The sequence below is a fragment of the Oryzias latipes genome, chromosome 4 (genome assembly GCF_053564925.1).
Source record: "Oryzias latipes strain Hd-rR chromosome 4, Olatipes_Hd-rR_3.1".
Classification (NCBI taxonomy): Eukaryota; Metazoa; Chordata; class Actinopteri; order Beloniformes; family Adrianichthyidae; genus Oryzias; species Oryzias latipes.
Window position 1 is genome coordinate 36,187,501 of NC_136240.1, and position 27,335 is coordinate 36,214,835.

Here is a 27,335-nt window from a genome sequence, read left to right on the forward strand (position 1 = left end):
TCTAAATGCATCTACGTCACACAGCCGTGTCATCGGTTCTCACTTCTGGTTATTCTTGGAGCTTTCATCTCTGCTGCTCAGCATCACATATTTGGATTTGGTTGCTGAGCTGCTTCTGGTTTGCTTGAACTAAAAGAAACTTCTAAAACTGTGAAGTTTTAGTCACCAGCTCTGTCCAGGTACATTTATCACTGAGCTCTTCCTCAGTTCATGTCAACATGTATGCTACAGGTATGTCATGTTTGCTGCATCTCACACACACATCAATCCAGCTGCATTTCTAAAAATACGATTCAAAACAACAACTTTTACACAATTCTAAAAACTAAAGCTCCCTGCTGGAGCCACATCCAGACTAACTTATAGTTTGTAATTATGTCCAATTTACAATCCTAAAATGTAAACTGGATCATTTGTGTTTTCACATCTTTATTGATGAAACTGGATTCAACATGTTGCCTCATGACTTCTCCCTCAATCTGAGGTACGAGCTGTTTGGAACCTGCAAATGTAACTTCCATTTTTGAATAAAACCGCTTTGACATTGAAGTCGGCGAGTATTTTTGCTGATGTGAGTTGGTCCCCCCTCCCCCCTCAAGGGCTATTGTGGCCACAACGTTCCCCCAAACTCCAGAGGTCCTCAGGAACCACCTGATGGTTTTGTGGTTAGACCAAACGTGGATTCAGATGCAAAAGCCTGCAGGTTTAATCCAGACTAAAACTAAGTAAAAACTGAATCAAGCTGAGGTGCAGGCTCAACCAAGTGTCTGCAACTAAATGAAACATCTGCAGGTTTAATCCAGAATATAAAGTGAGATTGATCCAAGTTAACATTTGGATGCATGCAGCTTGTTAAACCGCCTCTTTATTCAGTTATTACTCAGTTTTATTCCAGCTAAAACTGGCAGATCTTTTTTGTTTTTCAATTTTCAGAACTCAAAGTGATGATCCTTTCACAAGTGCTTAAAGCTATATTGTCAAAATGATTACAAAACTTCAAAATCATCCAAATGAATGACTCCAGATAATTAGTTTCTTTACAGATCTCCTAATTGGAATTTAATCTGCAACAGAAATTGAAGCGTTTGTGCCGTTTGAGCCACATACCGTCTGCCAGCCAACGTCTAAGAAGGTCACAACAAGGTCGGTTTATTTTCTAATGACTGATACAGGGTTATACATTCTTTAACACTGATATTTAGCTTTTATTTTTTAATGTCATCATTCAAATAAAAAAAAAGAAAACATTTGGTGAGATCTTGAACGTGATGCTCTGCGGACATGAAACCCGTCCGTGTCGACGGCGCCTTCCCGCCGCGGTGAAGATGTGTTTTAAGCACAACACAAAAACGATTTAAAACAAAAACAGAGAATGTTTCAAAAGTTGGCTGACGTGAAACACTGTAAAGAACCACACCAACCCACTTTGGTAGGTCCGTGTAAAAAAATCCCTCCCTGTATGCAGATGATGCAGTTCTGTTGTGCGCTTACCTACAGACAGACATGATGAGAGCAGGATCACACAATCACACGCGGCGTAATCTCTCCATAGAAACACAGAAACCAACAGGCAGAAGGCTCTCTTGCTTTAGAAGCTAAAAACTACACGACATAAAAAGAAAAATAACGGAAAAACTCAAAACATTATCAGTTTGGGGGGAAAAAAACATCTTATAGAAGTTCTCAAGCGATCTGCTGTCTCTCTCCACTGATCTGAATCATTCCAGGAAGATGATCCTCGGTCCCGTTTGTGCCTGGTGTGCAGCCAGTCCTGACCAAGTCCTCTCTCAGAGATCTTCACTGAATGTTGGTCCTCGTTTTCCCGCCACCGTCTGTGTTGGAAATGAGTTCACTGATTGGCCCGAGTTTGGACCGTTTCTTTAAGTGCAGCTGAACGCCGGCACGTTTGGAGGAAGGCAGAGAAAGGGACCGTAGCCGTGAATGTCTGTTTAGTGTACAGATGTCACAGACGTCCATGCGTTTACCTGCAAGAGTGCGTGTTCTACCTTCATCACTGCGGAGGTCTTTTATGGGGAGGAGGGGGCTTTGCTACTGCTGTAATGGACGCGGTATCTGTTGACCATCTGTCCTTTCACCTCGGTGGGCAGGCAGCTGGTCTTGCAGGGGATGAAGTCCTCCTCTTCCTCGCCCATCAGCCAGTTGTGCACGGAGCGCTCGGCAGCAGCGGTGACGTGATCGCTCAGCCAGCCTTTGTGCCACTTGTGGAAGCGCTGGTGCTGGCTGGCCGCTACGCTGAGCTGCGACTGAGGAGGAAGGCAGAGTCTCAGCTTTACACACCAAAAGACGTTTTCCTCATTGCAGATTTCCCAGGAAGCACCTCGAACCCCCCCGCTGCTTTTAATAAAATATTGAGATTCATTTATGACATGCAGACATAAAGTATTTCTCTGTAATAACAGGCATAACTATGAAAATCCCCCATCAGGATGCAATTAGAAACTGTAACAGAATTCTCTGTTTCAAGGAGAACAATGACATTTACAGTAACAAAAGCTAGACATTTCTGTTCTTTACATTAACTTGCTGCACTGCCGCTTTGAAATGAAGCTGAAAGTCCAAAGCAGCATCCAAACTATGCAGATGAACTAATAAGTCTTGACTCTACGGCGTGAGGCAGGCTAGGCGGCGTCTTACCTTTCTGGCCTTGACCAGCGCTCCTCTGCGGTACATGTAGTCCTCAGAGTTCATGACAAACACCATCTTGTGAGTGTTGAGCTTAAATCGACAGTCCAAGCTGCCGGCGCTTTCCACGCCCAGCTGGCGGTGCCACTCTCTTCTGCAGCGCATCGCCTCCACCTGCCGCACCTGCCAGCGGCGGAAACGGCGAAGGTTCCTGGCGGAGAACAGGCATTATTTTCCCAAATTTGTTTGTGGAACAGCATCTGTTTGATCACAGCCTCTTTATTTTTCCACCTAAACAGGATCAGCCTAAAGCATGAATGATCCTAACATCAGAACGTAAAGCCTCACCGTACCTGGGAAGAAACACGGGTTTAAAGAAGTATCCCTCTGCCTGAGAGCACAGACTGGACTCTGTTCCAACAAACTGCTCCATGTAGCTGGACAGGCACTGATGGAAACAACAGCCTGTCAGTTCAATCAATGACTGCATTTGATTCTTTATGTAGCAAGTTCTTTCATAAAGTGCTTACCTGGACATCCAATGGGTCGTCAGTCTGAGCCTCCTCGGTGTCCAGCAGCTCCACGGTCATCGTCACCTGGCCTTTGTTCTGAATAAACATCAACTGATGGAAGAGAAGAAAAACCGTTGATCATCAGGTAGAGTAGAACGTCTGTAGAGGTCCAAACTCTGGAGCTGCATTCACGCCCTCCTCTGCATCGCGTGTTCCAGCAGCCACGTCCCATGAAAGCTCTGTCCGTTCACCACGCGTGTCGTATGTTAAACCAGGTCACACTTTTACCCGTCAGGAACTCAGATTTCATAGTGACGTATGGATGGAAGCGTCAACAGTTTGAAAATGGAGCACAAAGGAGAAGTTCAAATAGCGGTTTTTGCTTGAGCGTGACCTTTTCCTTCCCTGGAATTATGACATCAAGTCTTTCTGCCGTCACAACAGAAGACTCTGACACTCCACACCTCTTCCAACATGGCGGACGCCAAGGAAAAGGAAGAAGAATGCGTCTTTGGGCGACGAGAGTGTTCAAGAATGCCTGTGTGGCGCGCGCCGGTGTTTCTGTAGCTTGACAGCAGCGTTCCAGCTGATCCCGATAAAGCGTTGATCAAAATAACAGCTGAGAATTGCAGTTTCTGAATAGAAATCAAAGCTTCAGGCAGACAGGAAAACCCCCATGAACGGAGTCAAACGGCTCACCTTGAAGCAGTTCTCTTCAGCCATGACTCTCTCGGCCTTCCACTGGTAGCTGGTCTCCCAGGCGGCTCTGACACACTGAGAGGACAGGTTCCCCCCCGCTGCCCCCCGCTTCCTCTCAGCCAGGTAGAGGTCCACCACCTGGAGACACACCTCGTCGCTCACCAGGTGCTGCAGCTGACGTGGGAGGAAAGCAGGGTGAGGCATTTGGACGCAGAGAGGGACGGATAGACGCACGGCGGAGCCGGCCTACCTGTCGGATGATGTTGTGTATGACCTTGTCTAAGGTGAAGCCGATGTAGGCGTGGATGGTGAACATCTCTCTCAGCGTGTCTTCGTACTGCGTGGAGTCCAGGTTGCCGTCCAGAAGGCTGCGCACCATGTCCAAGAAGGCCGGGTAGTACTCCTCCAGCTCCACCTCGCCTGTGGAAACACAGGAAGCTCACTTTCCTGTCTAAAGCAGCCGCTCGTCTTTACAAGTGGAGTTCTGCTGATGTTAAAAAAGAAATCTTTATTGACATCTTTGAACGACGTTAGAGTCGAGGACAAACGACAGGAGGAGTCTAAAAAGACGTGTGACAGAAATGCCAGGAAGAGGAGTCCCACTCCCATCCTGTTCTCATCGTCCAGCTGTCTCTTGAATTAGGATTTTAGCCTCAATCCAAAAACCTGTGTGTTTTCTAGGACATAGTTTCTGCAGAGCGGCAGGAGTTCATTAGAAATTTGCCTCTGAGTTGTGGGCGGCACCATTGGTGTGGAGCAACCCCGACCCCCTTCCCCATTGCCGTGAGCTGGGAGCTTGTGGCTCCGCCCAGAATCTTTTCTACGTCACAAATACGATCTTTTCCTCTGCTCCTGATTTACAACAATTAGAATAAAGAAACAATCAGAAACGCAGATTTGAGCTAAACCTCCATCATCATCAGCTAAACAGCAGTTTCATTGGAGCGCGTCTTTGATTCATCCGTTAGTCACTAAGTGAATATTTCCAATCATTTCTAACAGATTGATGTTTTTGAAAACGATCTCCATTCATAAAGGCTGACTTTTTCATTATTAATAGGAGCACGTAATCAAACTGACGACCTTCAGACATCATTCGTTCTCCCTGACGGGTTACGCTCCTTTCTTTCCGTTTGGATCCTTAGCACACGGGTTTGACGGAGCGAGGCCGGACGCTGGCTCCGGCGTGCGCTGAGCAGCTGGACTTACTGGGCTGCTTGAGGCGGAGCTCCATGGCCAGGTCGCAGGTCTTTTCCCGCCTCCCCTCGGCCACCAGCAGCCTCTCCCGGCTCTGCTCCGCCCGGTGCTCCAGCAGCTGCCGCTCAGCTTGGCGATAGACCCGCAGCAGCCGCGAGCACAGAGTCTGGTGCAGCCGCAGAAAGAAGTACCAGTTGTTGTTGACCAGGAAAAGGTTGTAGACGCCGTCCATCTCCTTCTGGTGCTCGGCTTCGGGGTCACGGAGGTCCATTTTTTCCGCGGCCCCGCCAGAGGGCGTGTCTAAAGGCGCGGGGCCTGGCGTGGACGAGGAGGTGTCTGGAGGCTGACTGGTGCTACTTGACGTGGTGGAGGCCTCCGTGTCCAGACTTTGGGACGGGCTGCAGCGCCGCCTCCTGGACTCGCCGTTGGGCTGCTGGTGCAATTGCGGCTGGTTGTTGTTGGGCGGCGCGTGGGCAGCCTGGCTGTGGCCCCCGACAGCTGCTGCCGCGGTTCCTGACGCATCATTGGAATGACTACTGCCGCCTCCCGCCTCCGGCGCCGCCGCTCCCGTCTCTGCAGCTTCCTCGTGCTCTCCCTCCTCGTCCGTCCACTCCTCGGTGTCGCTCAGCTCTCCACGTCTGGAGAAGAACAGGTCGGGGACAAAGTGCTGGACGATGCGCTTGATGTGGTCTTTGTCGTCTTTGTGAATGGTGGGCTGTCTCTTGACGTGGTAGATGATGAGAGCGGCGGCGTCCTCCAGGATCTGCTTGTCTTCGTAGGTGAACACCATGTGCGGCTCGCTGGTTGAGGCCGAGCCGTTGCGACTCTGCTGACCGACGCCGCCCTCCTCTGTGCTCTGCTCCTGACGCTGAGAAAGACGAGGGAGAGCGATGAAGCAGCGACCTCACAGAAATCCATCACAGTGTGACTGAACTGCAGGGCAAGTTTCTGTCCAATAAGAGGCTAAAAAAGAAACAACATTCGAGGAAATGACGAATACGGTTTCTTCTGTTCAAACCGGGCTCAGAAACATCAAAAATGTCAGCTTAATATCTTATTTTATTTGTTCAAATCAAAGCCAGAACCTCTCACCGTGTTTGTGGTCTGTGCCGTGATACTTTAGCACACTCCTCTGGCGGTGGGTGTTTTAGCGTTTTGGTACACAACAGTTGATCCTGCGGCTTTTTATTATTTATTTAAACTAAATAGCAACTATGTGGCTTTCAGCTCGGCTTATAGTTCTTTGTTTTTGTACTTCTTGATAATATTAGAAAAGGTTTCAATGAAGATCCCACCGTTGTTTTTTTATTGAGTGTAATCTGCTTCCTCAGTGACGCCCAAATTCCCTGGCTGGCTGGCTGGCTGGCTGGCTGGCTGTTTCTTCCTTTACGTCTGAGGAGCAATGTCTGCATTTTGCACGTTTCCGGGTCTTTCAGGACCCTCACTTAATGGCTCTCCTTGAACACTCACTCGTTAACGCTACATTTCACTGAAAGCGCCACAACTCAAAGCAAAAACTCCCATCAGCCATAGCGTGAGCTTGAGATTCCACCAGAATTTCAGGTCAGATCTCATGTTAAACTATTTGATCTGTTTTTTGTATCAACGATAATAAAATGTTACAACTTTTCCAAAACTTCAGAGGAAATGTCGTTTTTCGCAAACTTTTCAAGGACCTAAAATGACATTTTCAATTTCCAGGACTTTTCCAGGTTTTTCATGACCATAGGGACCCCCCTGTAAATAAATCTAGTAATGTGGAAGACAAACAGACCCAACCGTTGAACCTGTTGAATAGTCCATGCCCTGGTGCATTGTGGGTATCAGCTTACCTCGTCGTAGATGCTTTCGATCTCGTTGAGGAGGCTCTTGGAGCGCAGCGCCTTCATGTCGTTCTGCTTGAAGTTGACGCCCTGGTGGTCCAGGGACTTCAGGTAGGCCTTCTCGTACTGCTCCCTCCAGATTTTGTTGAATCCCTGCTGAGCTTCTCTCCACTCCTCTTCCTTGGCTTTCAACCTGCAGGCAAAAACGCCGGTCTTTAATTTGACCACAGAAGCAGCGTGAAAGAATCCGCTGTGGCTGACAGAGCAGCAGTTTGCCCGTTTTTTCACAAAACGGATTCTTTCTCACAAACAGGAAACAGATTTTTAATGATGATGTCAGTTATGGTTATGAGATGGAGCTCGTCCTTTGGTCGTGGTCTTCAGCCTTTCTCAGGACGCCGTTTCATGTCAGACGTATTTTCACGGACAAGTCTGAACGAGAACGAATTTTACTTTTCATATTTTTAAGCTTCTGGTTTCTGAAAAACATATTTTTCAAATTGAAATGCCACTAAAAAGAATATGTTTCAAAAAAATCTGAAAATATTACAAGATTTTTTTTTACAGATGACAAACATTCAATGAAACAAAGTTATTTGTAGAAGTTGCTTCTGATTTGTAAAAATAGAATCCATGATAACACTGAGACTCAGATCATTTTTTACATTCATCATATTTGTTTCTACAGAAATCCTGATTTATTGTGTATTTATTGTGTATACATTTTCTGACATCTGCCTAATTCAACTTTGCTGTAGGAAAATTCATAAATGTCCTTTTTCCAAGTTTCCACAAATCAGCATCATTTGTTTATTAAATCTTTTTCTGTGGCTGGTATTTAATAAAAGAAAAATGTCAGAGTGGCGGCTAACAACCGAACGCCAACGTCAGCCGCATCAGACTTTTTGATTGACGGATAAATGAAGCAAAAGAAAACGACAACTGTCGTAAAAGTGGTATTCTCTAGAAATAATAACAAATAAACGTCATTATCTACGTGTGTGAAACATTATATGCTTATATACATGCAGAGCAGATTCTGGTACTTCAGAACAACCGTCTCCCGGACCGGTACCAGTCTGCGGCCTGGGGGTTGGGGACCCCTGCTGTAAATTACTGAATCTATATCAAAACAAAGCAATGGTCAAGAAGTGTATTTATCGAAACTACGCCCACAAGCAGAATCTGGGCTAACAACATGAGCGGTTCTGACAGAAGAGGAGGGTCTGACCTCTTCAGCACCACAGGCACGGCGGTGGCAGGACTCCTCTTCAGTCCCTCGATGATCTCTGGGGCTTTGTCGCCGTAGATACGGTAGACGGAACGCCGCTGGATGACCTCAGACGTGCCGCCCAGGCAGTCGTCCAACCGGAACCGGTCCTGGTCTTCGGGAGAAAGGCGAGCCAGCTTCTTCTGGACGCTCTCCAACACTCTGATGGTTGCCAGGTTGGTCTCCAGAACGACATCCAGCTGCAAGTGTCACCGGCACAGATTTACTGAGCATAAACCAAAATCAGAATCATAAACCAGCATCTTTGAACACGGTGACGTCTGCGTTTCTCAGTGATGAAAGTATGGAAACAAAAATGTTTTGTCAGACAGTTTTTAACCATCTTGGAGTTTGTTGGACAAAGGTTTTCAGCACGCTTTGGTTTAATAAATGGCATCTGTTGAGTCACAGATGAGAAATCTTTGTGCTGTTGGTTTACCTCGAACCTTTCATCCTCGCAGCGATGCAGCTGCTCTTCATAAGGAGTCTTCTTCGAGCTGACAAATGTAGAATCTTCTGACCAGGAAGGAAATGACACCCAGGTGTCATTCAGGACCTTAGGACGCACAAATGGAAAGTATGAACACAAAGAGAAGACATTCCAACGTCTGCTATGGTTCCTTTGATGCACACGAAGGCTTTTCCAGAGCATCCTTTGGTTGGTGACCTGCAGCTCCTGGAGTCTGACACAACGGCCCCTTTTTCCTAGGTAAATAATTCAAAATAAATCAGATTTAAAAAAGAAAACTCCTTCTAAGGAACGGTGTCCTTTAAAAAGGACATAAAAACGTAGTGACTGAGAGTTAAACCTGAGCTTCCTGTTATCTCCCTTCAGTGCAGGAAACACCAGAACATCGACTCTGAAAGACCAGATAATCCAATCCCACAATTCTTTGCTGTCATCGCGTAAAAAGGAAGTGATAACTGAAGGTTGACTCAAAGCCAAAAAGGCTGTCAGACCAACTTAGGGTTTAATCCTGTACAGAAACATTTTGTAATTCCAAGCCTTCTTTAAATCGTGACGCATCATAGCGAGGTCAAGGAGCTGAGAACCCCCCCCCCCCCCCAGAACCAAAGGAAACAGCACCGTTCAAGCCCCCAAAGGTTGTGGTACCTCTTTGCATAAGGCTGTGCGCCCGCTGCATTTGGGCTGCTGGTAGGTCTTTGGCAGCGCTCGATAGCTGGACCCCAGCCGCTTGCAGGAGGCATAATCCACCTCCCTGCCTCCACCCCCCTCCATGTAGCGGTCCGACAGCCCCGACACGCCATGACACAGCTCTTTGTCCCCCAGAAAGGACTTGAACTGCGAGTACAGCTCAGGAAACTTCCTGTTGGGGAGGGACAGGTCAGTTCAGGGAGACCCAGCTGCAACGACACACCTGCTGTCGCACAATTCAATCAGATTCCAGCCTTTTCCTGTTGTGGGATCCGACATTTACTAAACACGCTGCCATTTGTAAAGGTTCTTCTCACCCCAGGAAAGGTGTGACCAGCTGGAGCAGCTCTGCTCCAGAAACCACTTCCTGGTTGAACAGCGCGATGCAGCGCAGAAAGTTCTCGTACACTTCCTGGCTTTTGAAAAGGCGGCGGACCTAAAAGATTGATTAGGGTAATCAGATAAAAATGTCAAAGCAAGGTAAAGCTTAGAAAACAGGAAATCAAAAATGTAATAAAATCCATAAACCTTACTTTGTCAAAGAAGGAGAATTCCCTCAGGACGCCGTGCTTCCCGGCTGAAGCAAAAGACGGATCTTTGGTGCAAGAATACTTCATTTTTTTCTGAAAAAGAAAAACTATTTCATAAATATCTAGAACATTTGATTTCCTTAATGGCACAGCAGAATTGAGAAACTTCAGAGATTTTATGAATACCAATAATCTAATTCTTACAGAATGGAAAGCACATCAGAAAGCGTCTAATAAACATTTTCATCTGCTCTGTAGCAGTCTGTACAGGGAGAGAAAGCTGCTTTGAATTCAAAATGCACAACATTTGACGTTATTTCCTTATGGAAGGAGTCACAGAGCAAGAGTCAGAGTTAATCAGCAGCGTTCGCTGGAAACAACAGCAGACTGGATGCAGCTTTAAGACTGAGCAGCAAAGGCTGATGGGAATCTTTAGCTACATGCATCCTACTGCATGTGGCTGTAGTTTATGCAGATTTGGTGTATTGTCAGTGAACAGTAGTGAAGAAAACAAACTACGAAGTGGCAAAATATACTAAAAAAGGAGAGAATGAAGATTTGAGGAATAATCAATAAGACAAAAAATTTACATTCTAAAAAAGATGAAGCTGCACTAATCTGAATGTTCACTAAATAGAAAGACAGAGCAAAGACAGAAAAGGGCTGTTTTTATTAAAGAATAACCTGTCAAACCCCAAAAAATCTATTTACTGCAGCGACATATGGATCAGATATGGATAATATCAATATGTATCATATGTGGTCCAGACTTCTGACTTGAGGGTTGTACAAAAGCAAATATCTTCTTAATGTCATTTTAATCTTTATTTATAAGATAAAAGCGCTCTGTGGTCGTCACAGGTGCATCTATGGAAGGACACACAGAACCTGAACTGGTTTTTGGCATCTTTGTATAAATAAAACAAAACGTCATCACAGTTTCAGCAAATATTCTGGACAGTCAAAACTGAGACGGAGCTTCTCAGAGATGATCCAGTGTGTTCCGTCTCAGAGTGATGGGTTAGGGAAACCTTCACAAACTCCAGAGTCCCACGAGTTTCACCGCCGACCTCCACCTGCAGCTCCTCACTGGCAAAGCACACCTGATCCAGGTAATCGGCAGCAGGTGGGGTCGAGTTTAGGAGAAACCAGCAGAATGTTGGCGCTGGCGGGGTAGAATTCGACACCCCTGCTTTTAATCAAAGTGTGGCCCCACACTCAGAGTGCCGCTCCTTCCAAAAACCAGCCAATCAGGCTTCAAATGGCCTTTTTTGATTTAAATCAAAGAAAAGGTTAAAGGTGCACATTTTCATCTTATCGAGCTTTAGGTCAAATCTTGTAATGGGGGGTCCTTTCGTATGCAAACACACCTTCCTTTCTCTTAATTCTGTGTTTTGCTGTCATTAAATACATCAGACCCTGCAGTGAATAAACGCGACTTTTTCCCCCTTAGGTTTGGTTTTTACTCAGATTAACTGTAGAATACGTTTACAGTTTAACATTGAAATCCTTCTGATTGAAGAATAGACAACTGTTAGAAACCAGGAAAAAAAACACAACATGTCAAGCCAGGGCCGGTTAATACTTCAACAAAGCCTCATCAACAAGAATAAAGTAATTCAGAGTTAGTAAAGGGGTCCAGTCAGATGAAGCTACACAAACACAGGGGTTAGTGGGACAGAAAGGAACAACAGTTCCAAGGTAAAATGTTCATTCTGTGCCACTTTGCATTCTTTAAACACTGATAAAGCTATGAAATGAATCGATTGTGTTTCAACATCACACAATAAAGGCAAACTGCAGCATTTCTCACTATTTAAATCAAGCTTTCTTCTTAACTGAAGCATTTTGTCACTTTTGGCCGGCGTCGTTTGGACAAATGCGTCCATAAGAAGCACGAGCATACCTTCAGCAGAGGAGACATGTGCTGCAGGAGGACGGGCCGGGGCCTCTTCTTGTTCTGTTTGCTTGATACATCGTCTTCCTCAGACTTTTTCAGCGGCTCTTTGCTCCCCGTCAGCGAACTCCCCGTGAACTAAATTAGCAAAAGAAGAAGTAAATATCAGCAGAGACATTCTGAAAAGCAAATACAGCTAGTCTGTCTCCATTGGAGAAGCCGGACAAACCGGAAAAACCAGGTTCGTTTGTGACTCTTCACTTATTTCATTAAGGTTAGAAGTTCACATGCTGGAGCTTCACTGACCAGAGATCTCTTAGCATCGGGTAAGAACTGTCCAAACTCAGCCAGAAGATCCTCCTGCCCCTTAAAAAGGCTGGCCACTTTGGAAAAGACTTCGTCTTCAGTCATGCCGCTGCTGCCCCGACTCTCCTTGGCTTCCAGCTGCTCCTTCTGCAAAGTGACGGGGGAAACCGTGTTGACATGGAGCCAAAGGGGGAAACACTCTTTCTTTTAAAGAACAATCACATCTACAGTTATCAATATCTTGTAAAACAGCCGTTTTGATGCAATAGTGATGAATGGCGTGCATTCTGACACATCCACCCCATGACACACGTTTCAGGAATAAAACGGCCAACAAGCCGCTGCAGTCTCGTCTGTACACTGTGATAAATGTAAAACGTTTCAGTTATGGAGCTGGAAATCTGCTTCCTAATCAGCCAGTTTTTACCTGATAGGTGTGGAGGATTTCTAGGAAGGCTCTATAAATCTCTGGGTGGTCCAGAAAACGGTTTTTAATCTTGTTAACATAGCTGATGGCACTGTCAAACTCAACAGGACTGGTCTCTGACGCCGGCGGGGACACCGAGGAGACGGCGGCCGGATTGTGGCTCTCTTTAGTCAGGGGGAGAGAAAGTCTGCTGGGGGGCTCTGCGGGTCCCGTCGAGCTGGACGACAGGGAATCGGACGAAGGCGCCTTGACTTCACTGGTCTGGACCGGTCCAGCTTCAGCGTGGACCGTGGAGGCGGGGCCTGAGGACGAGCCCACTGCAGGAGGGGTCAGATTTTTAGTGTGCTGTCCCGGAGACACCTGCATGGGTGGACAGGGGGGGTGGACAGGGGGGGCAAACAGTGCATGAGACATTAAAGAAATGAAATGTTAAAGAACATGAAACATAATTACATCGGCTCTGAAATAAAGTGGATTTTTTAAAGCAAAAGAATTCAAACTCCATAAATTAAAAATAACACTGATTTGAGCTTTTTATTAAGCAGCTTTAGCTCCAATAATCCACAGTTTAATACAACAATCTGGTTTTACAGCACAATGGAGAGCTTTTAGATTTTCTTTAAGCACTTTGTAAATAAATGCAAACATTTATAGGCAAAAAGGAGCAGAAAAAAGTGTCTTTTTAGATTTTCATATGCAATAACAGCGCTATGAGGTCATCCAATAAGCTCTCAAATTTGCAACATTTTGTGTGAGAAACATGAAACGATTAAGTTTAGCAAAGACGATCATGATTCAAATCAATTGGAATATTATTGAAAGTGTATAGATTTCAAAAACTGAAGTGACAAAATGATTAAATGATTTCCAAAATCCATAAACTCCACCATGGGATGCATCTAAAATCAGAATCTTCTCTGACAGTTTGTCATTCTGGGAAACATCCGACAGCAACGTTACATTCAGAGGATTCAGTTCCAGGTTCATCAAAAGTGCAAATAAGCCCACAAAGAGACATTATTCCACACAAAGTTTAAATAACAAATACATCTGCAGCTCATGTGGGTCAAACGCACTAATACAATCTGATGGCAGCAAACTCTCCAAAGTTTGGCCGCGTTTTGTGAATAACCATCACTCAGACATCAGTTTTCTCTCAAAAACACACTATGATAAAACAAAATGTTGTTTTTAACCTGTTCTGCTGATGGAGGAGAAACAGAAAGAATAAGTAAATAAATAAATAAAGACAAAATAAAAAGCCTATAGTTGTTACGTGTAAGGGTCAATGGCCGACGAAGTGTGCATTATCACTTTTTAACGCACACCGTGGAAGCCTGGGTGCTTCCGCGAAGTGCGTTAGTTCTGATAATGAACACTTCAAAGGCCATTAACCCGCTTATACCATGGTCACTTACAAAAGCAATAAATAGTAACCTGTTTTTGGTACTTAATTCTTGTTTTTTGTTCCGATTTGGATCACTTTTCTCACAAAAAGCGGACTATTTGTTCGCGCCGCATCACTGCTGCAGTCAAGATTCGGCGATATATATCTATGCTGATCTTCCCGATGGGTTGAATAAAGCATCAGTTCAGAGAGAAAGTTCACTTTTTACCGCTTGTTTTTGTCCAAATGATGAAGCAAAAGGTTGTTTTAAAGAAGCCGGCGTAGTGATACAGAACATTTAAGCTAGGTGACCGGAACTTCTTTTTTCACCGTGCAGTTATCCTGTGGTATATCACTTTTTAATGCACACCCAGCAGCCAATCAGATTCAAGTATTCACCCGGGCCATGGTATAAAAAAACTACAATGGACAGCCTCCAGCCCCCGCTCCATTCTGATCCTCCACCTGCAGACCAACAGATCCATGATCTTCTTTGTTTTCCTGGTCTGAGCTGGAATCTGGATCAGAACTGGACGGCTGGATGGATCTGATCACTGTTTTTGTTGCACTGCTAATGCTAGGTTGGGGGTGTGAGGGGCAGTAAGCTAGTGGGAGAGGGTGTAAACTGTAAACAGATGATGGGAAGGAGGACTGGCTTTCACCACGCCAACGGTCCCGCCCACAACGCCGCTCTACAGGAACTATGTCCAAGAAAATGACTGGTTTAGTTTAGCCGTTACCTATTGATTCTATGACTTTGTGTTCTTTATGATTCATGTTTATTGAACAACTACCGTCTGAAGCCCTTTGAGGTGACTGTTGTTGTAATATTGGGCTATAGAAATAAAACTGAATGGAATTTTCATCATAATTAAAAGGCCACTGGGAACACTTAGAAACTAGATCCAAAGATGGTCAGAGTGGAACTTTAAGACCTCTAAACTCTGTCACCCTGAAATCTTTACGGGTTTCAGTACAAGCGGGAAGTGTGGCTCACCTGAGCGGAGAACGGAGACTGGAGAAACGCCATCCCATTTTTGGGAATCTCTATCCGATAACCTGGAGGCAGGAAGGCGTTGAAGCCCAGGACCAGGTCTGGATGTCCATGAAATAGCTGTGACACGCGGTTTATGACCCCCGGTGTGTCAATGCTGTTGAAGAGAGACGACGACGATGATGATGATGATGATGGGTGAAGATAGAGACACATACTTTCATGCTTCACTACTTTAAGATAAAGTCAAACATTTTAGTTCTGGATGGAACCAGTTAAGAAAATGTTTTTGGTTTCTGTTGTATTTATTTATGTTAAATAATCAGTTTTGACAAAATAATTGTCTTTGGACTCATTAAAGATTTGTTAACTACCCTTAAAGTAACCAAGCATCACAACCACTAACCTCACTCTGCCTTTCATGTCACTCGTGTTTCTGGGTGAATTCAGCATCGGCTTAGCAGCATTTTTGCCTCCTTTTTAAGTTCAGAAACCGTCCTGTTCTTGGCAGGACTGCTGCAGACTCAGTCTGCGGATCGGCACAGGAAGACCCAGACCAGGGCCCGCTTAGGGCTACATTGGGCGGCCATGGCGCAGAGGAAGAACGTTCGACTTCTGATGAGAAAATCAAGGTTCTGTTCTCGCCTTGTCCGCCCAAGTGTCATTGGGCAAGGCACTGAAGCCCACATTGCTCCTGGTGGTTATAGGTTGGTGCCAGTGTTTGGCATCAGTGTGTGGGTCTGTGGCAGAAAAGCGCTTTGGACTCTAACAAAGTACTAAACCACTATCATAAAAATACGCCGTTTACTATTTAGGCAGCAGCGGGATACGCCTCGCCCAAGAACCTACACTGGGAAGCATACACTGGCTTCTTGCACGCCAGTCCAACACCCAGCCAAGGTTGGGGTTGTGAGGGGCTGTAAGCTAGCGGGGCAGCATGTAAACAGATGAGATGATGGGAAAGGGGCCGGCTTACTCTGCACCACTGACACAACTCAGAGCTGAATTTCTAATGAACTACTGCCACTTTGCAGAAACTATATCCTAGAAAACGGCATAAATGTAATTAAAAGATGACTAGGAATGTTTTTGCAACAGATGCAAACTACTTTACTGTAAATCCCTGTAAATCAGGGTTTGGTTTGCTCCTATGGTTACCTCTGTGACTTGAACTCCTTCATGATGTCCAGGAACTTGTTATAGATGCCCGGATCATTGGCAAACCGGATCTTCACTTGGTCCAGATAAGATAAGGCATCTTCAACCTTTAAAACAAAAGACCGGCAGTTATTGTCAGGTGAGATGTTGGTGCATGAAGTGGAAAAGGACAAATTCCAAAGCAGAACTGTTACCCATCATGCACCAGTGGGCAGGACTCGCAGCTGATCGGGACTTTATTTACCCGTTTAGTCTGAATGCTGGCTTTTTCAGCCCCGTTCGTTTGAGTCTGCATGATGGTTTGAAGTCAGGCTGAGCTTTATTTACCACACGCACGCACACACTCGCGCGCGCACACACACACACACACAAACTGCAAGTGACTGAAGAGGAAAGACGACGCAGCTGAACCGGGAAAGAAGCAGCTCCCGTTTCTACCGTCTGCAGCGTTTACGGCCACTAAACACCGAGAAATCACAGAAACATTCAGACGAAAGAGCGCGTAGCGTCTGAAGCTAATGCTAGCCAACAGCGGAGCGCCGTTCAGAAGTCCGACTGCTCGATCAGTACAATGCATGGGGGGGGGGGGGGGGGGTCAGACTGCGACGAAAATAAGATGTAACAGAAAACACTAAATACAGAATTCGGAATCATCAAGCACAGCCGCCGTTTCTACACGGCCTGGATGACGAGCTCCACTTTGTTTGGAGCAGGCTAAGAGAAAAGACGAACCACCACCGAGGAGGAACTTCCCACAACACGGCTGACTTCACGGCTCTGCCAGCGATGGCGTCAATGAGAAAGTAGCACAAACTGAGTCCTTCGTCTGACAATCGCTCCAGTGGTTGCTGGAAAACAGCTTCCGAGTCCAACCTCGTACGCCAGCGTTCAAATGTTCGGCCGGGAATTACTTTTCGGGCTAACTAGCTGCCTGGCGTTAGCCGGAGCCCTTCCTTTCAATAGTCGACGACCAAATGTGGAGCAGCGGCCGACGCCGTAACGGCTCCGGGGGACTTTTTCCGCTTGACGTGTCCGTCGTCCGCTTACCTTCAGCTTCTGGAAGTGTTGCTGCTGCACTTGCTTTTGTGTGATAACGTACGGCTTGTCTTGAATCTGGCTGATCTGCTTGGCGGCGCTATGCGCCTGAATCTTCGCCATTATCCCGGCGAGGAGGACCGGAGAGCCGCTACCGCAACTTAAGAGCGCAGAGGCGGCTGTTGGTTTGTTGGGCTAGCGGACAAACCTCGCTCTCGGTCGGGGAGCCAGCCTGCCTGCCTGTAACCAGCCAGCCAGCAACCCTACTTTGCTTGACTGGACAGTCTTTTGCACGCAGGCAAAAAAAAAAAAAAAAAAGGACGGGAAATCCAGCAGAGTTGAGGGGGAGACGAGCCGCTGCTGGCTACTCGCCGCGACTTTGACGAAACATCACCGTTTCACCAAACCGGCAGAGAAAAAAACATCAGAAAACAATGGTTGCCGTTAACGTATTTAAAATAGCTATCCCCTGTCTCTTTAAATTCGGCGGCAGCGGTCTATGTTAGCGTCCGGAAGCCAGAGGAGTGAAAAATAGGAGAGAAAAAAAGTGAAAAATTGAAGTGCGCAGCCGCAGAGGTGGGAGGAGCCTAATTTACAAGCATCGGATTGCTCCACTCCCCCTTCACTGCTACAAAGGAACAATCGGCGCCGAGCGACTGCCGCATACTTCCCCGCTGAAAGCGGAGCCGCCAGGCCGCTGGAAGACACCATCCTTCACAGCACATTTCAGCAAAACAAACTTCTACTATGACAGAGAACAGGAAGCAGCTATTTGGTTTAACATTTTTATTTATTTCTGATTTTTCATGATCGAGCAGGGAAAATAGCAGCCGCTCAGGCAGCATCTGCAGACCATAACCGACATTTTTGTGGCTCCAACAGAAAAGAGTTCAAAGTTTCAAGCTACAAGTCTTTGGCAGCAAGTTTCCACCTCTGAAGCCACTGCTGGAAAGTCAGTCCTCCTTTACTCACTTCAGGTAGGACGTGCTGGGCAGGTTTATCCCACCTGCGTGCAGAAACACACAGAATCAGTGTCAAAACAAAGTAAGAGCATCAAATGTTCACTACTGATCACATTAATACTTAAACAGAGTAGACCAAATAAATTCAAACTCAGTACATAACTGGATTTTGGCGTTAAAAAACCTTTTATGACTACAACGATCAATATCATTAGAAACTGGCGCATACATTTTTTAAACCAAATTCCTTTTTTTAGAGACAGCATTCTATTAAAAGCCATTAATCTTCTTAGAGAAATATTATAAAAAAATTCAAACAAAAGTTATGAAGTACAGTGATCCCTCGCTATAACGCGGTTTACTTTTCATGGTTTCGCTACTTCACGGATTTGCATCGTGCATTGTGTTCTGCATTCTGATTGGCTAAAAAGTCACTCCGCTTCTTCTCTACCTGTGCTTGACGTTGCAGTTTAAAGTGAACAGGTACGTAAAACAGCTCGCCAAATTTACATTACGTACGTGCAAATTCTCTTGCAATTTGGAGTATCTCTAAAACCCATAGAAAAAAGAGCAACAACAACTGTCAATCACTATGTTGTTCTCCTGAACAAACACAGCTGCACCCGGGCTTCAAAAGAAGAAAACACTGCAGAGGGGAGTCAGGATGCAGCGGCTCAGTCTGAAGAGCAGTGAAATACACCTGAGCCACTATTTGTCCCACTGTACTTTGTATTTTTTCATAATCATTTGAAAATTTCTCCCGTTTAATCCAATTACTCGGGTCGCGGTGGGCGGGGCTAATCTCTGCAATTTGAAGCCTTCTGTTCACATTGATGATTAAAATTATTATTTGATAGTACAGTACAGAGTTATTTGTTGAAAAAACTTTATTCTAAAGTACTTTTATTTGTGAAACAAATGCTTGAGCCTGTGAAATGGTTTGTTTTTTCTTTTCAATTTACAATAGAGTATTTAATTGTATAATGATTGTTAAAAAATAAAGGTTTCTACTTCACGGATTTTGCCTATCACGGGTTCTTTTTGGAACGTAACCCCCGCGAAAAACAAGGGTTTACTGTATAAATTTTGTGAATCCAACACCCGTTTTCTACTAACAGTATCATAAAAATACGTTTATTTATAGTGATAACAAGATGTCACAAAATAACAAATCTCTTGTGTTAACGAAAAATTTTTACTTTTTATTTTTCTACAACCCGCAGCAAAAAGCAATTTGAGAGAAAGTGTCAGAAGAAATAATTTATAATTGATTACTTTAATCATAGGCCAACTCCGGTGGAGATTTGTGCCGACACTGTCGGTCATAAACAACCTTCAGATCAGTCGTCGTCATTTGAGAAGGTTGGCCCGGCTGCAGCTGCGCAGGCGGCTGCAGCAGTGCTCAGTGATTCTGCGATTGTTGTCAATTTGATCGGTGACCAGATGAGGGGATCAGGCCGTCTACACCGTTATAGATTGATGCCTGGGAGGTGCAGGCCGAAGGAGGGCTTGTCATTTTATCACAAGAATAAAAACTGTTTTCTCGTAATAAGATAGACGCCGTCGTCACTAGAAAGCCTGTAAAAAATAAAAGGTGGCTGTTCTCGGCTTCCATGATTTGTAACAAAGAAGCTAAAATTGTTAGCCTAATGGAATGAAAAAAAAAAGGAATACAAAAGTTTCTTTTCTTTACAAACAATTCTGAAATAAACCCCAGAGTCGTAACAGGCTCACCAGTGAGAGATGGCTGTCTGGAACTGGTCTCTGTAGGAAAGGGCCTGTGCACAGCCCTGTGTGAGGCCTCTGGCTCTGGGAAGCAAGGACTTCAGGATTCTCTGATCCTCCTCCTTGATTCTGTTCAGCAGCGCTGGGAAGTGTGCATGTTCACTGGTTACAAAACCTCTCGATCCATATTTCTTTATTTGTCCATGTGATTAAATGTTTCTGCATCAGTAGAAAAAGCTTCGAGCACAACTCTGTTACCTTTTTGATCAGATGCATGCAGTTGTTCTGCTTCTGTCTGTACGTTCTGCAGACTGGTGGTGTAAAGCTGCAGTAAGCGACGAAGAAACCGAAAGTCCAGCTGCAGGTATCGAGCCTGTGAGCACAGCTCCTCTGGTGCCTGAAGGGTTTTAAGAGTTTCAAAACATTGAGAAATAGTCGCAGAAATTAAACTTGATTATTCATTAAAACCATAGCTCTCTAAAGGGAAAATGTCAATTACTGGAATTATTGTCATGTTTTTCAGTGGCTTTAAGAGCTCTGAGGAAATATAAAGTGATTTATCCGCTTCACTAGGAAAATAAGTTATTCCTAAAACATATGAGGGTTTTTTTAAGGGAATTGATTTTTAGAGGTTTACTGATCTTACATCTCAAAGTATAATTATTCACAAAACACATTACAAAGCAAGAAAAGCCATAAAACCTTGACTGAAAGGAAGAAGAAAGGCAAAAGATTGTTTCAGCCTTTGTCCAAAGAGGCAGCACCGCTACGTGCTAATGCTAACCTTGTGCACAGGAAATGAAAGGTTCTGACACAAGCTGCTGAAGTTTGGAGACGCCAAGCGATGGATTGACAAACTTGATGCAGGAACTCTCCGAATACTTTGACAAGAAAGAAGCAAAAACAAATATGTGAAGCAGTTCTTCTCATCCAAGAAGAAGAAGTTGTTTTTTTCTAGAAAAAGTCAATTCAATTTCATTTCTGTAGCCCAAATTCACAACAACAGTCGTCTGCTCAGTGGGCTTGGTACCGGTAAGGTACACATACAATCAAAAAGGATCATAAATGCATAGAATTCAATGGGATAATACTAAACAGACTAAACTAAACTGGGCAGGGATAGTCATTAGTTATTATTGAGACTAAATGTCACATGGCTTAATTTATGAGTGCAGAATTTTTAGTTGACTTTTCAAAGGATTCTTATTAAGAACCAAACTAAAGTTACTGCTAACATAAAAACTACATTAAAAAGTATATTTTTTGTATCTTTTTAAGAAACAAACTCACCCATCAACAACCCTGCGGTCCAGAGAAACAAGTGAAACTGATCCAAACTGTCTGGCCTCCTTAGAAATAGAGTTGCGTAGATCAGTGGCTGCATTTATGACGTCTGCAAACTGTGGCAAAACTTTGCCCTCAATGAATTCCTGCAGCTGAAACAGTAGAAAGCAAATGAGTTTTGAGTCAAGTGGATTGTAGGTTTTCCCTTCAATCAAATGTCAAAAGTTCCAAACTAACCTCCTTGTGAAGGCGGATTAGCTGCGTCTTGCCTGTCGAGTTTCCCCTAATCAGACCTCTTATTTGCTCCTGTCTGAGGGCCTGTCAGGGAAAAGTATTAGTGTTGGATTTAACTAAAGACACACTTGTGGTAAAACTTTTAAAGGAATCTTGCATAGAAATCCATCTATTCTCACACATTTCATTATGACGCCTTACCACAAGCTCTCTGAAGTCCAGAATGCTCTGCCACTGGTTGTGAAGACTTCTTAGAGCCTCCTGACGGCTTTTGGCATGCCGGTCCAACTGGATGCAGAAGTCTCTGATGTGATCAAGGGCAGCCGCCTGCATCACACCCTGCAGTTCTACCTCCAGTGCTGACCTAACAACAACACGAAGTCCACAAAAACCGTAAGACACAATCAATTGAAGACAAATCTATGCATTTATGTGCACTGAACACGGGAAAAATAAGAGTCCAGATCTGAGTGTGGCTCCCAGAACATCTACATCTGGTCTCTACAATCCTTGTAGCAGTAAAACCAAATCTTTGGGTCCCACCCAACACCTCCTTATACTTGGAAAACGAGGAACTGGTGTGTAAGGCTACAGTATTTCTCAACCCATTCCATTCTGATGCATCTATTCCCCACATATAAGGAGTGCTGTAATTCAATGTTATTTCTATATTCACAACAGCAGTCGTCTCCTCAGTGGGATTTGTACTGGTAATTGTAAAGGTAAACATACAATCAAAAAGGTTCATAAATGCATAGAATTCAATAGGACAATGCTAAACTTGAACTAAACAGAATAAACTAAACTGGACATCCCAGCCCTTAGACCCCCCCCCCCCCCCCCCCCCCTCGCGGTAATAACAGAACATGCATACAAAAATTAAACAAATCTGAATTTTCTTCTTGATTTAAACATGCTAAACCCATTTATAATAATAATAATAATAATAATAATGGATTGGATTTATCTGCGCTTTTCAAGACACCCAAAGCGCTTACATTATGTCCATTATTCATTCACTCCTCATTCATACTTGGTGATGGTCATCTACTGATGTAGCCACAGCTGCCCTGGGGCAGACTGACAGAGGCGTGGCTGCCATTTCGCGCCTACGGCCCCTCTGACCATCACCGGGATCATTCATACATATGCACACACCAGTGGAGCCACACTGGAGGCAAGGAGGGTGAAGTGTCTTGCCCAAGGACACAACGACATTTTGGCTGGTGGGAGCGGGGATCGAACCGCCAACCCTTCGATCATTGGACGACCCGCTCAACCACCTGAGCCACTGTCACCTCTATGTGCACATACAGTACAAAGCTTGCTTATCTAGAGCAAAGAGCATAATTACAGGGCAGCAGCATCACAGTGGAGCTCGTCTGCAGCAGCAGTCTCTTTCTTACGGACCACCAACTGTTGTTTGAGCCCCTGGACTCTGCGGCGAGTCTGGGCCAGCTCCACCTGACTCTGCTGCACCTCTTCCCAAGCAGCCTGGACAAAGTACAGATACACAAAAATGTCAAGCCTCCAAGTACCCATCAATACTTTAAGGAGTATTGCATTGGTTTAAGCAGTAGTACCTCTAAGAGAGTCTTGACAGGAGGCAACTCATTCTTCTCCTCTAATGAAACATCCAAAAAGCGATTGCTTTCATATTGGAACCTAAAAGAAGCACAACTCTGATTTTATAGCACAACGTGACAAGAAAAAAAAAAGCACACAGATGAGGGCAATGTTGCACTACCGAAGAGACGTCAGATCCTGAGTCACGTCTGCAGAAACCAGTTTCTTTTCCAGCTCGGTTTGCTCTCTAAAGGCTAAATACTGCAGTGCGGAGAGCACATGGTTTGGAGGATAATCACCCAACACCTTCTGTTGATGTCAAACATTTGAAAATGAGAAACAAGTACGATATCATCCACAAAAATGTCAAGACACTTTCCCAACCTCCACAGAGCTCAGCCAGTATTGGTAGACAGTGGTCCTCTGTTCACGCGTCATACTGTAATAAAGAAAATGTAGTAAAAAATATTTTCCAAAAACTAAATCAAAAGAAAGGTTTTTCAAATGCGATCTCACTGTCTATTGGCAGAGTTTGGTAGTTTGAGCTCGCTCTCTTGTAATGACTGATAAAATTGGACTCTGTCGTCACACAGTGCTCTCAGTTCACGCTGTTGGAGAAAAACACAGTCAGAAGCTTAAATTGCTGGTTTCTGGATTTGATTTCAGATAGATTTTGATTCTAATATAACAAAAGAGGCGAGACTAAGATCTTACTAGAACTTGTGCTTCTGCTCCTCCCTTTACGTTCCCCCTTTTATCATCCATAATGTCTGAAGGTTCACTTTCATAAAGCATCTCAATCTCTGCTTTCCTGCAACGGATAAAACAAACAAAACATTTCATATAGGAATGGGCGATACATCAGTATCAGTGTTGGCATCAGCCGATATCTGCATCATTTGAGGTTATCGGTCTAAAATCTACAGATGTTCTTCTGACGGCTTTCAGAAACACTATTTTTGAAATGTTGTTCCTAATAGATTGGGAAGCTCATGTTTACAGCCAGTCAGTAATCGACTGTGTTCAGGTAAATGTCATTTTGGTATGAACACATGTTCCTAACAGATCTCTGGCAACGGGGAGCTTATGGTTTACAGTTATGTCCAATATTTAATGAATGATCTGAATGCTTACAAATACATCGGATAGTTTTAAGGTGATGCTTGTTCCTGTGAAAGTCTTTGCTGGATGTTAAAAAGCAAAGGTACAATGCAATTGTCCAGTAAACGAAAAGTTTCTAATAAAGAAACAAAAAGTAAATCTAAACTCCGTTCTTGTAGACACTTAAGAATCGGTTTCAGTAAATATCGGCTATCAGACACAGCTGCAGGGGAAATGTCGGATTATATCGGCCCATCCCAGTTCTCTACTTTTAGTCTTTTGAGTTAAAATGGGCTGCTTCAGGACCGTCAGAAAACATAAAAATAGTCCCCATTTGAATTTAAAATGGACTTTTTTTCTCCTCTTACCTTGCAATTTCTTCCAGACCTTGGCAATGGCCATCAATTTTTTTTAAGTCATCAGAAAGTATTTGACGACCCAAAGAGCAGCGTTGTCTAAAAGCCTGCAGGATCAGCTCTCTGCACTGACTGTCCTTTATTTGGCCTTTGATGCAACTGATGGATCGCTCTGTGGAACAAGAAGAATGAATCACATTAGTCCTCTTAGTATTTTGACAGGCAAAATGACAGCATTAAACGAAACTTTGGTCTTTGATCTCAGTATAAGAGTAGCTTAACCTCAAGTAGAAAGTCTTGGCCCCATATGGAAACTAAAAATATGCAGTCAGTGCAGATTTCTTTTATAATTTAAGCTCCTATTCTTACATGGGGTTGTAAGCCATTAACACTGTTCACTGAAACACATCAACTATCATCTCATCTGTCAATCATAGACCAAACAAGAGGGTTTGAAGAACCTTGTGCAGCCAGCTGTTCCTCCGTTCCTCTAATCTGAGAGTCCACAACAATGATCTCAGATCGGAGTTGCTCAATCTTCGTTTGAAGCTCTCTGCGCTTTGCAGCCTCGCTCTGGCCTTCCGCCTTTTTCAACTGTGCATGTAAACACACCAGATATGCTGTAGAGGTAATGAATTAAACTACTGAGGGACAAAAAGCTGAAGATTCATCATCTCACCTCTTTGTCTTGAAGTGTTTGATACCTTAGACATCATTTAGTAAGGAAGATTACAACAAACCATGACTATACGATTACACAAAGCCTTGGATAAACTAGAAATACATACAGAAACCCAGCCAAGAATAACAGTTCACTTAAGACAGAATTTAATCTTAAGTGAACAGTACACCATGTAATTTAAATAAATGTACAAAACTGACTCTTAAGAAATTTAATGACACTTTTCAGATTCAGTGGCAGAAATAAAACTGAATCTATGAGACATTGCCTTACATCTCATATAGGCTTTAAAATAACCGTTTTAGCCCAAAGGATACCATTGCAGGTTGCCACGCATGATTCTGACATTCCTAGAGGAAAACAAACAAAAATAATAAAAACTCTAGAAACCTTTTTTCCAAAGACACTATACAGCTTAGATAGCAAACCTAACTTTTAGTTTAGGGACGCTAATCGAGAACGTAGTAAATTCAGCCTGAAATAAAACTGAATAAATAAACTTTCAAGAATACTATGACTAAAAATAATACTACAACACTAACCTTTGTGAGTAAACGTGCTGGATCATGTACTTCCATATTGACCTGCCATTCCCAACACACAGTCTGGAAAGGCAAACGGTGACATTTGATACAAGAAAACAGTGATGAAGAAAGATCAAATATATAGTTTATGAAGATGGAAAAAAAAACTCGCGTTGTGGACTTAGTTTGGCAAACCCACGTTTTCAAATAGTTGTTGTTAGGAAGACTGTCCGGAGGCAGATTAAACTCTTCTGTCGCCCAGCGTCTCAACTCATCCACAAGACTTTTATCCGACATCCCGACTTAAAAAATGATCTAGCTGAAATTATAAAAACGAAAATAAGAGAGCTAAAGTAAGGAAAACAAAAAAAGGAGCTAGCTAAACAATAACCAAAACAAACGGGAGCTAGCTAAACGTACAAACACGAAAAGCTAATACGTGTCTGCTTTCCTTAAGCTTTGGGGAAATAGTCGATCCACCTGCCCAGTTTTTCTTGTAGCTTCGTGTTTTCTTTGTTTACATTAATTAAACGGAGCATCAGAAAACTCCAGTAAACTCTTCTCATGTTCCCGCCCGGATTTATACGCGCCAACTTTTCTTCGTGGCTCTGAATCGGGGTTTGTCCGCTCGCTACCGCCACCACCTGTTGGAGTTCAGAATTACACCTCTCCCATGACTCCAGGCGTCATTTGCTCCGTCATATCCTCCATCAGCTGATTTCTTTCAACCTAGCTGTTGCTCCCTTATTTATTCCACTGACATTTACTCATTTCTTGCTTTTAGTTTCTGCTGTTTTTCTTACATATATTTTGATTGTTTCACTGTTTTTTAAGTAGAATATTGATATTAATCAGTTCTATAACATCAAAATGATCTGATTAATAATAAAATAAATGTAAGCTAGTTTGGGAACGTAATCTTCCTTTCACATTTTCATCACTTTCAGTCAAAATGTACACAAACCTGAAATATTAAGATTTTTTTATTTTCAGAAATGTAACTCTTCACATAAAATCTCTACCGTGTAACTAAGGAATTCTCTAAATGTTCACCAGTAAAAAGTAAATCAACTTAAATGAATCTGATAAATAAAGGTGTGGGGGAAAAAAGGCTGCTTGTCCCACACCGCACCTAAAAACTACAAAGCCTTCCAGATGACCCCTGTCTAACGTGATCCCATGAATACAAAAGTAAAAGTATGAACAAAACGTAAAAGAAAACACAAAATGTTTAAGAGAGTCGATTTCAGTCAATTAAAAAAAGTTTTGATCTGAGTGTCATTTTTGAATCATAAAACAGGCTACAGTTTTTAGGAGTTTTTGTTTGTTGTTTTTAAAAAAAAAATCCAAAACTATCTTACAATTTCTTTACTGTTTTCAATATAAATAAAAACAGCTGAAAACATTTGAAACTTGATCAAATTGTGTCAAGAACTGCAATTAGTAAATAAACAGAACATGTCATGACAAAGCGCGTCCAGTAGAGGGCGCCATACATTCATGTTTAACAGCTAAAACATCAGTGACAGGATCAAAGCATTTTTTCTAACCATGTAAAATGAACAAATGGTAAGCAATAGTAAATATAAATGAATACATCAATAAAATGTCATTTTTAAATAACTGTCAATTCGGATAGTAAAGATAATAAAAAGCAAAGTACCGTCATTACATTTTCTTTAAGTAAAAGAAAACAGTTTGGTGTAAATTAAAAGGTTATTGAGCTTTGATGAATTACCTGTTTTACTTCATTACCAAAAAGAATTTGATGTTCTGATCTTAATGACAGTACAGTTGGAAAAGGGTTTGGGCTCACACTGACTACTTCAATTCATGATTAGGATTTAAAATGATTCACTGTAATTTC

General features: G+C 43.5%; 2 protein-coding genes across 8 annotated transcripts; both read right to left on the reverse strand.

Moving 5' to 3' along the window:
* Nucleotides 1-1,125: 1,125 nt before the first annotated feature.
* Nucleotides 1,126-17,734, reverse strand: sin3b (SIN3 transcription regulator family member B). Of its 5 annotated transcripts, none has more exons than XM_011474578.4 (20): nt 17,047-17,734; nt 16,000-16,106; nt 14,845-14,998; nt 12,461-12,820; nt 12,034-12,180; nt 11,737-11,865; nt 9,834-9,923; nt 9,618-9,736; nt 9,259-9,472; nt 8,584-8,700; nt 8,106-8,344; nt 6,884-7,067; nt 5,064-5,919; nt 4,105-4,274; nt 3,855-4,028; nt 3,174-3,266; nt 2,997-3,091; nt 2,656-2,854; nt 2,007-2,264; nt 1,126-1,890 (listed from the first exon to the last, which is right to left on the reverse strand). In XM_011474578.4, the coding sequence occupies exons 1-19, from the start codon at nt 17,155-17,157 to the stop codon at nt 2,028-2,030; spliced, it is 3,795 nt and encodes a 1,264-aa protein (XP_011472880.1). In that variant the 5' UTR covers nt 17,158-17,734; the 3' UTR covers nt 1,126-1,890; nt 2,007-2,027. The 5 variants fall into 5 exon arrangements, with proteins under 5 accessions (XP_011472880.1, XP_011472879.1, XP_078802545.1 ...); XM_011474577.4 differs by having other exon boundaries at nt 1,986-2,264; XM_078946419.1 differs by having other exon boundaries at nt 1,126-2,264.
* A 71-nt stretch (nt 17,735-17,805) lies between these two features.
* haus5 (HAUS augmin-like complex, subunit 5) lies at nt 17,806-26,117 on the reverse strand. 3 transcript variants are annotated; one of them, XM_011474580.4, is made up of 20 exons: nt 25,908-26,117; nt 25,668-25,787; nt 25,487-25,549; nt 25,262-25,294; nt 24,942-24,966; nt 24,724-24,856; nt 24,275-24,434; nt 23,520-23,616; nt 23,322-23,413; nt 23,190-23,244; nt 22,987-23,114; nt 22,823-22,904; nt 22,594-22,733; nt 21,441-21,603; nt 21,243-21,323; nt 21,012-21,157; nt 20,506-20,602; nt 19,980-20,118; nt 19,731-19,863; nt 17,806-18,040 (listed from the first exon to the last, which is right to left on the reverse strand). In XM_011474580.4, exons 2-20 carry the CDS (start codon nt 25,763-25,765, stop codon nt 17,938-17,940), a joined length of 1,968 nt encoding a protein of 655 aa, XP_011472882.1. In that variant the 5' UTR covers nt 25,766-25,787; nt 25,908-26,117; the 3' UTR covers nt 17,806-17,937. The 3 variants fall into 3 exon arrangements, with proteins under 3 accessions (XP_011472882.1, XP_020558438.1, XP_011472881.1); XM_020702779.3 differs by having other exon boundaries at nt 25,949-26,073; XM_011474579.4 differs by having other exon boundaries at nt 25,889-26,072.
* Between the last annotated feature and the right edge of the window lie 1,218 nt (nt 26,118-27,335).

What these genes read in the sequence shown, in the direction of transcription:
- haus5 (XM_011474580.4), bottom strand. Translation starts at nt 25,765, where the DNA reads ATGTCGGATAAAAGTCTTGTGGATGAGTTGAGACGCTGGGCGACAGAA. An exon ending in ACTGGCTGAGCTCTGTGGAG is followed by an intron (nt 23,115 to 23,189) that starts GTTGGGAAAGTG and finishes TGACATCAACAG; the next exon opens with AAGGTGTTGGGTGATTATCC. An exon ending in TGGACTTCAGAGAGCTTGTG is followed by an intron (nt 21,324 to 21,440) that starts GTAAGGCGTCAT and finishes TTTCCCTGACAG; the next exon opens with GCCCTCAGACAGGAGCAAAT.
- sin3b (XM_011474578.4), bottom strand. Translation starts at nt 17,157, where the DNA reads ATGGCGAAGATTCAGGCGCATAGCGCCGCCAAGCAGATCAGCCAGATT. An exon ending in AAGGAGTTCAAGTCACAGAG is followed by an intron (nt 14,999 to 15,999) that starts GTAACCATAGGA and finishes TCTCTTCAACAG; the next exon opens with CATTGACACACCGGGGGTCA. An exon ending in TCGAAAGCATCTACGACGAG is followed by an intron (nt 5,920 to 6,883) that starts GTAAGCTGATAC and finishes CGTCTTTCTCAG; the next exon opens with CGTCAGGAGCAGAGCACAGA.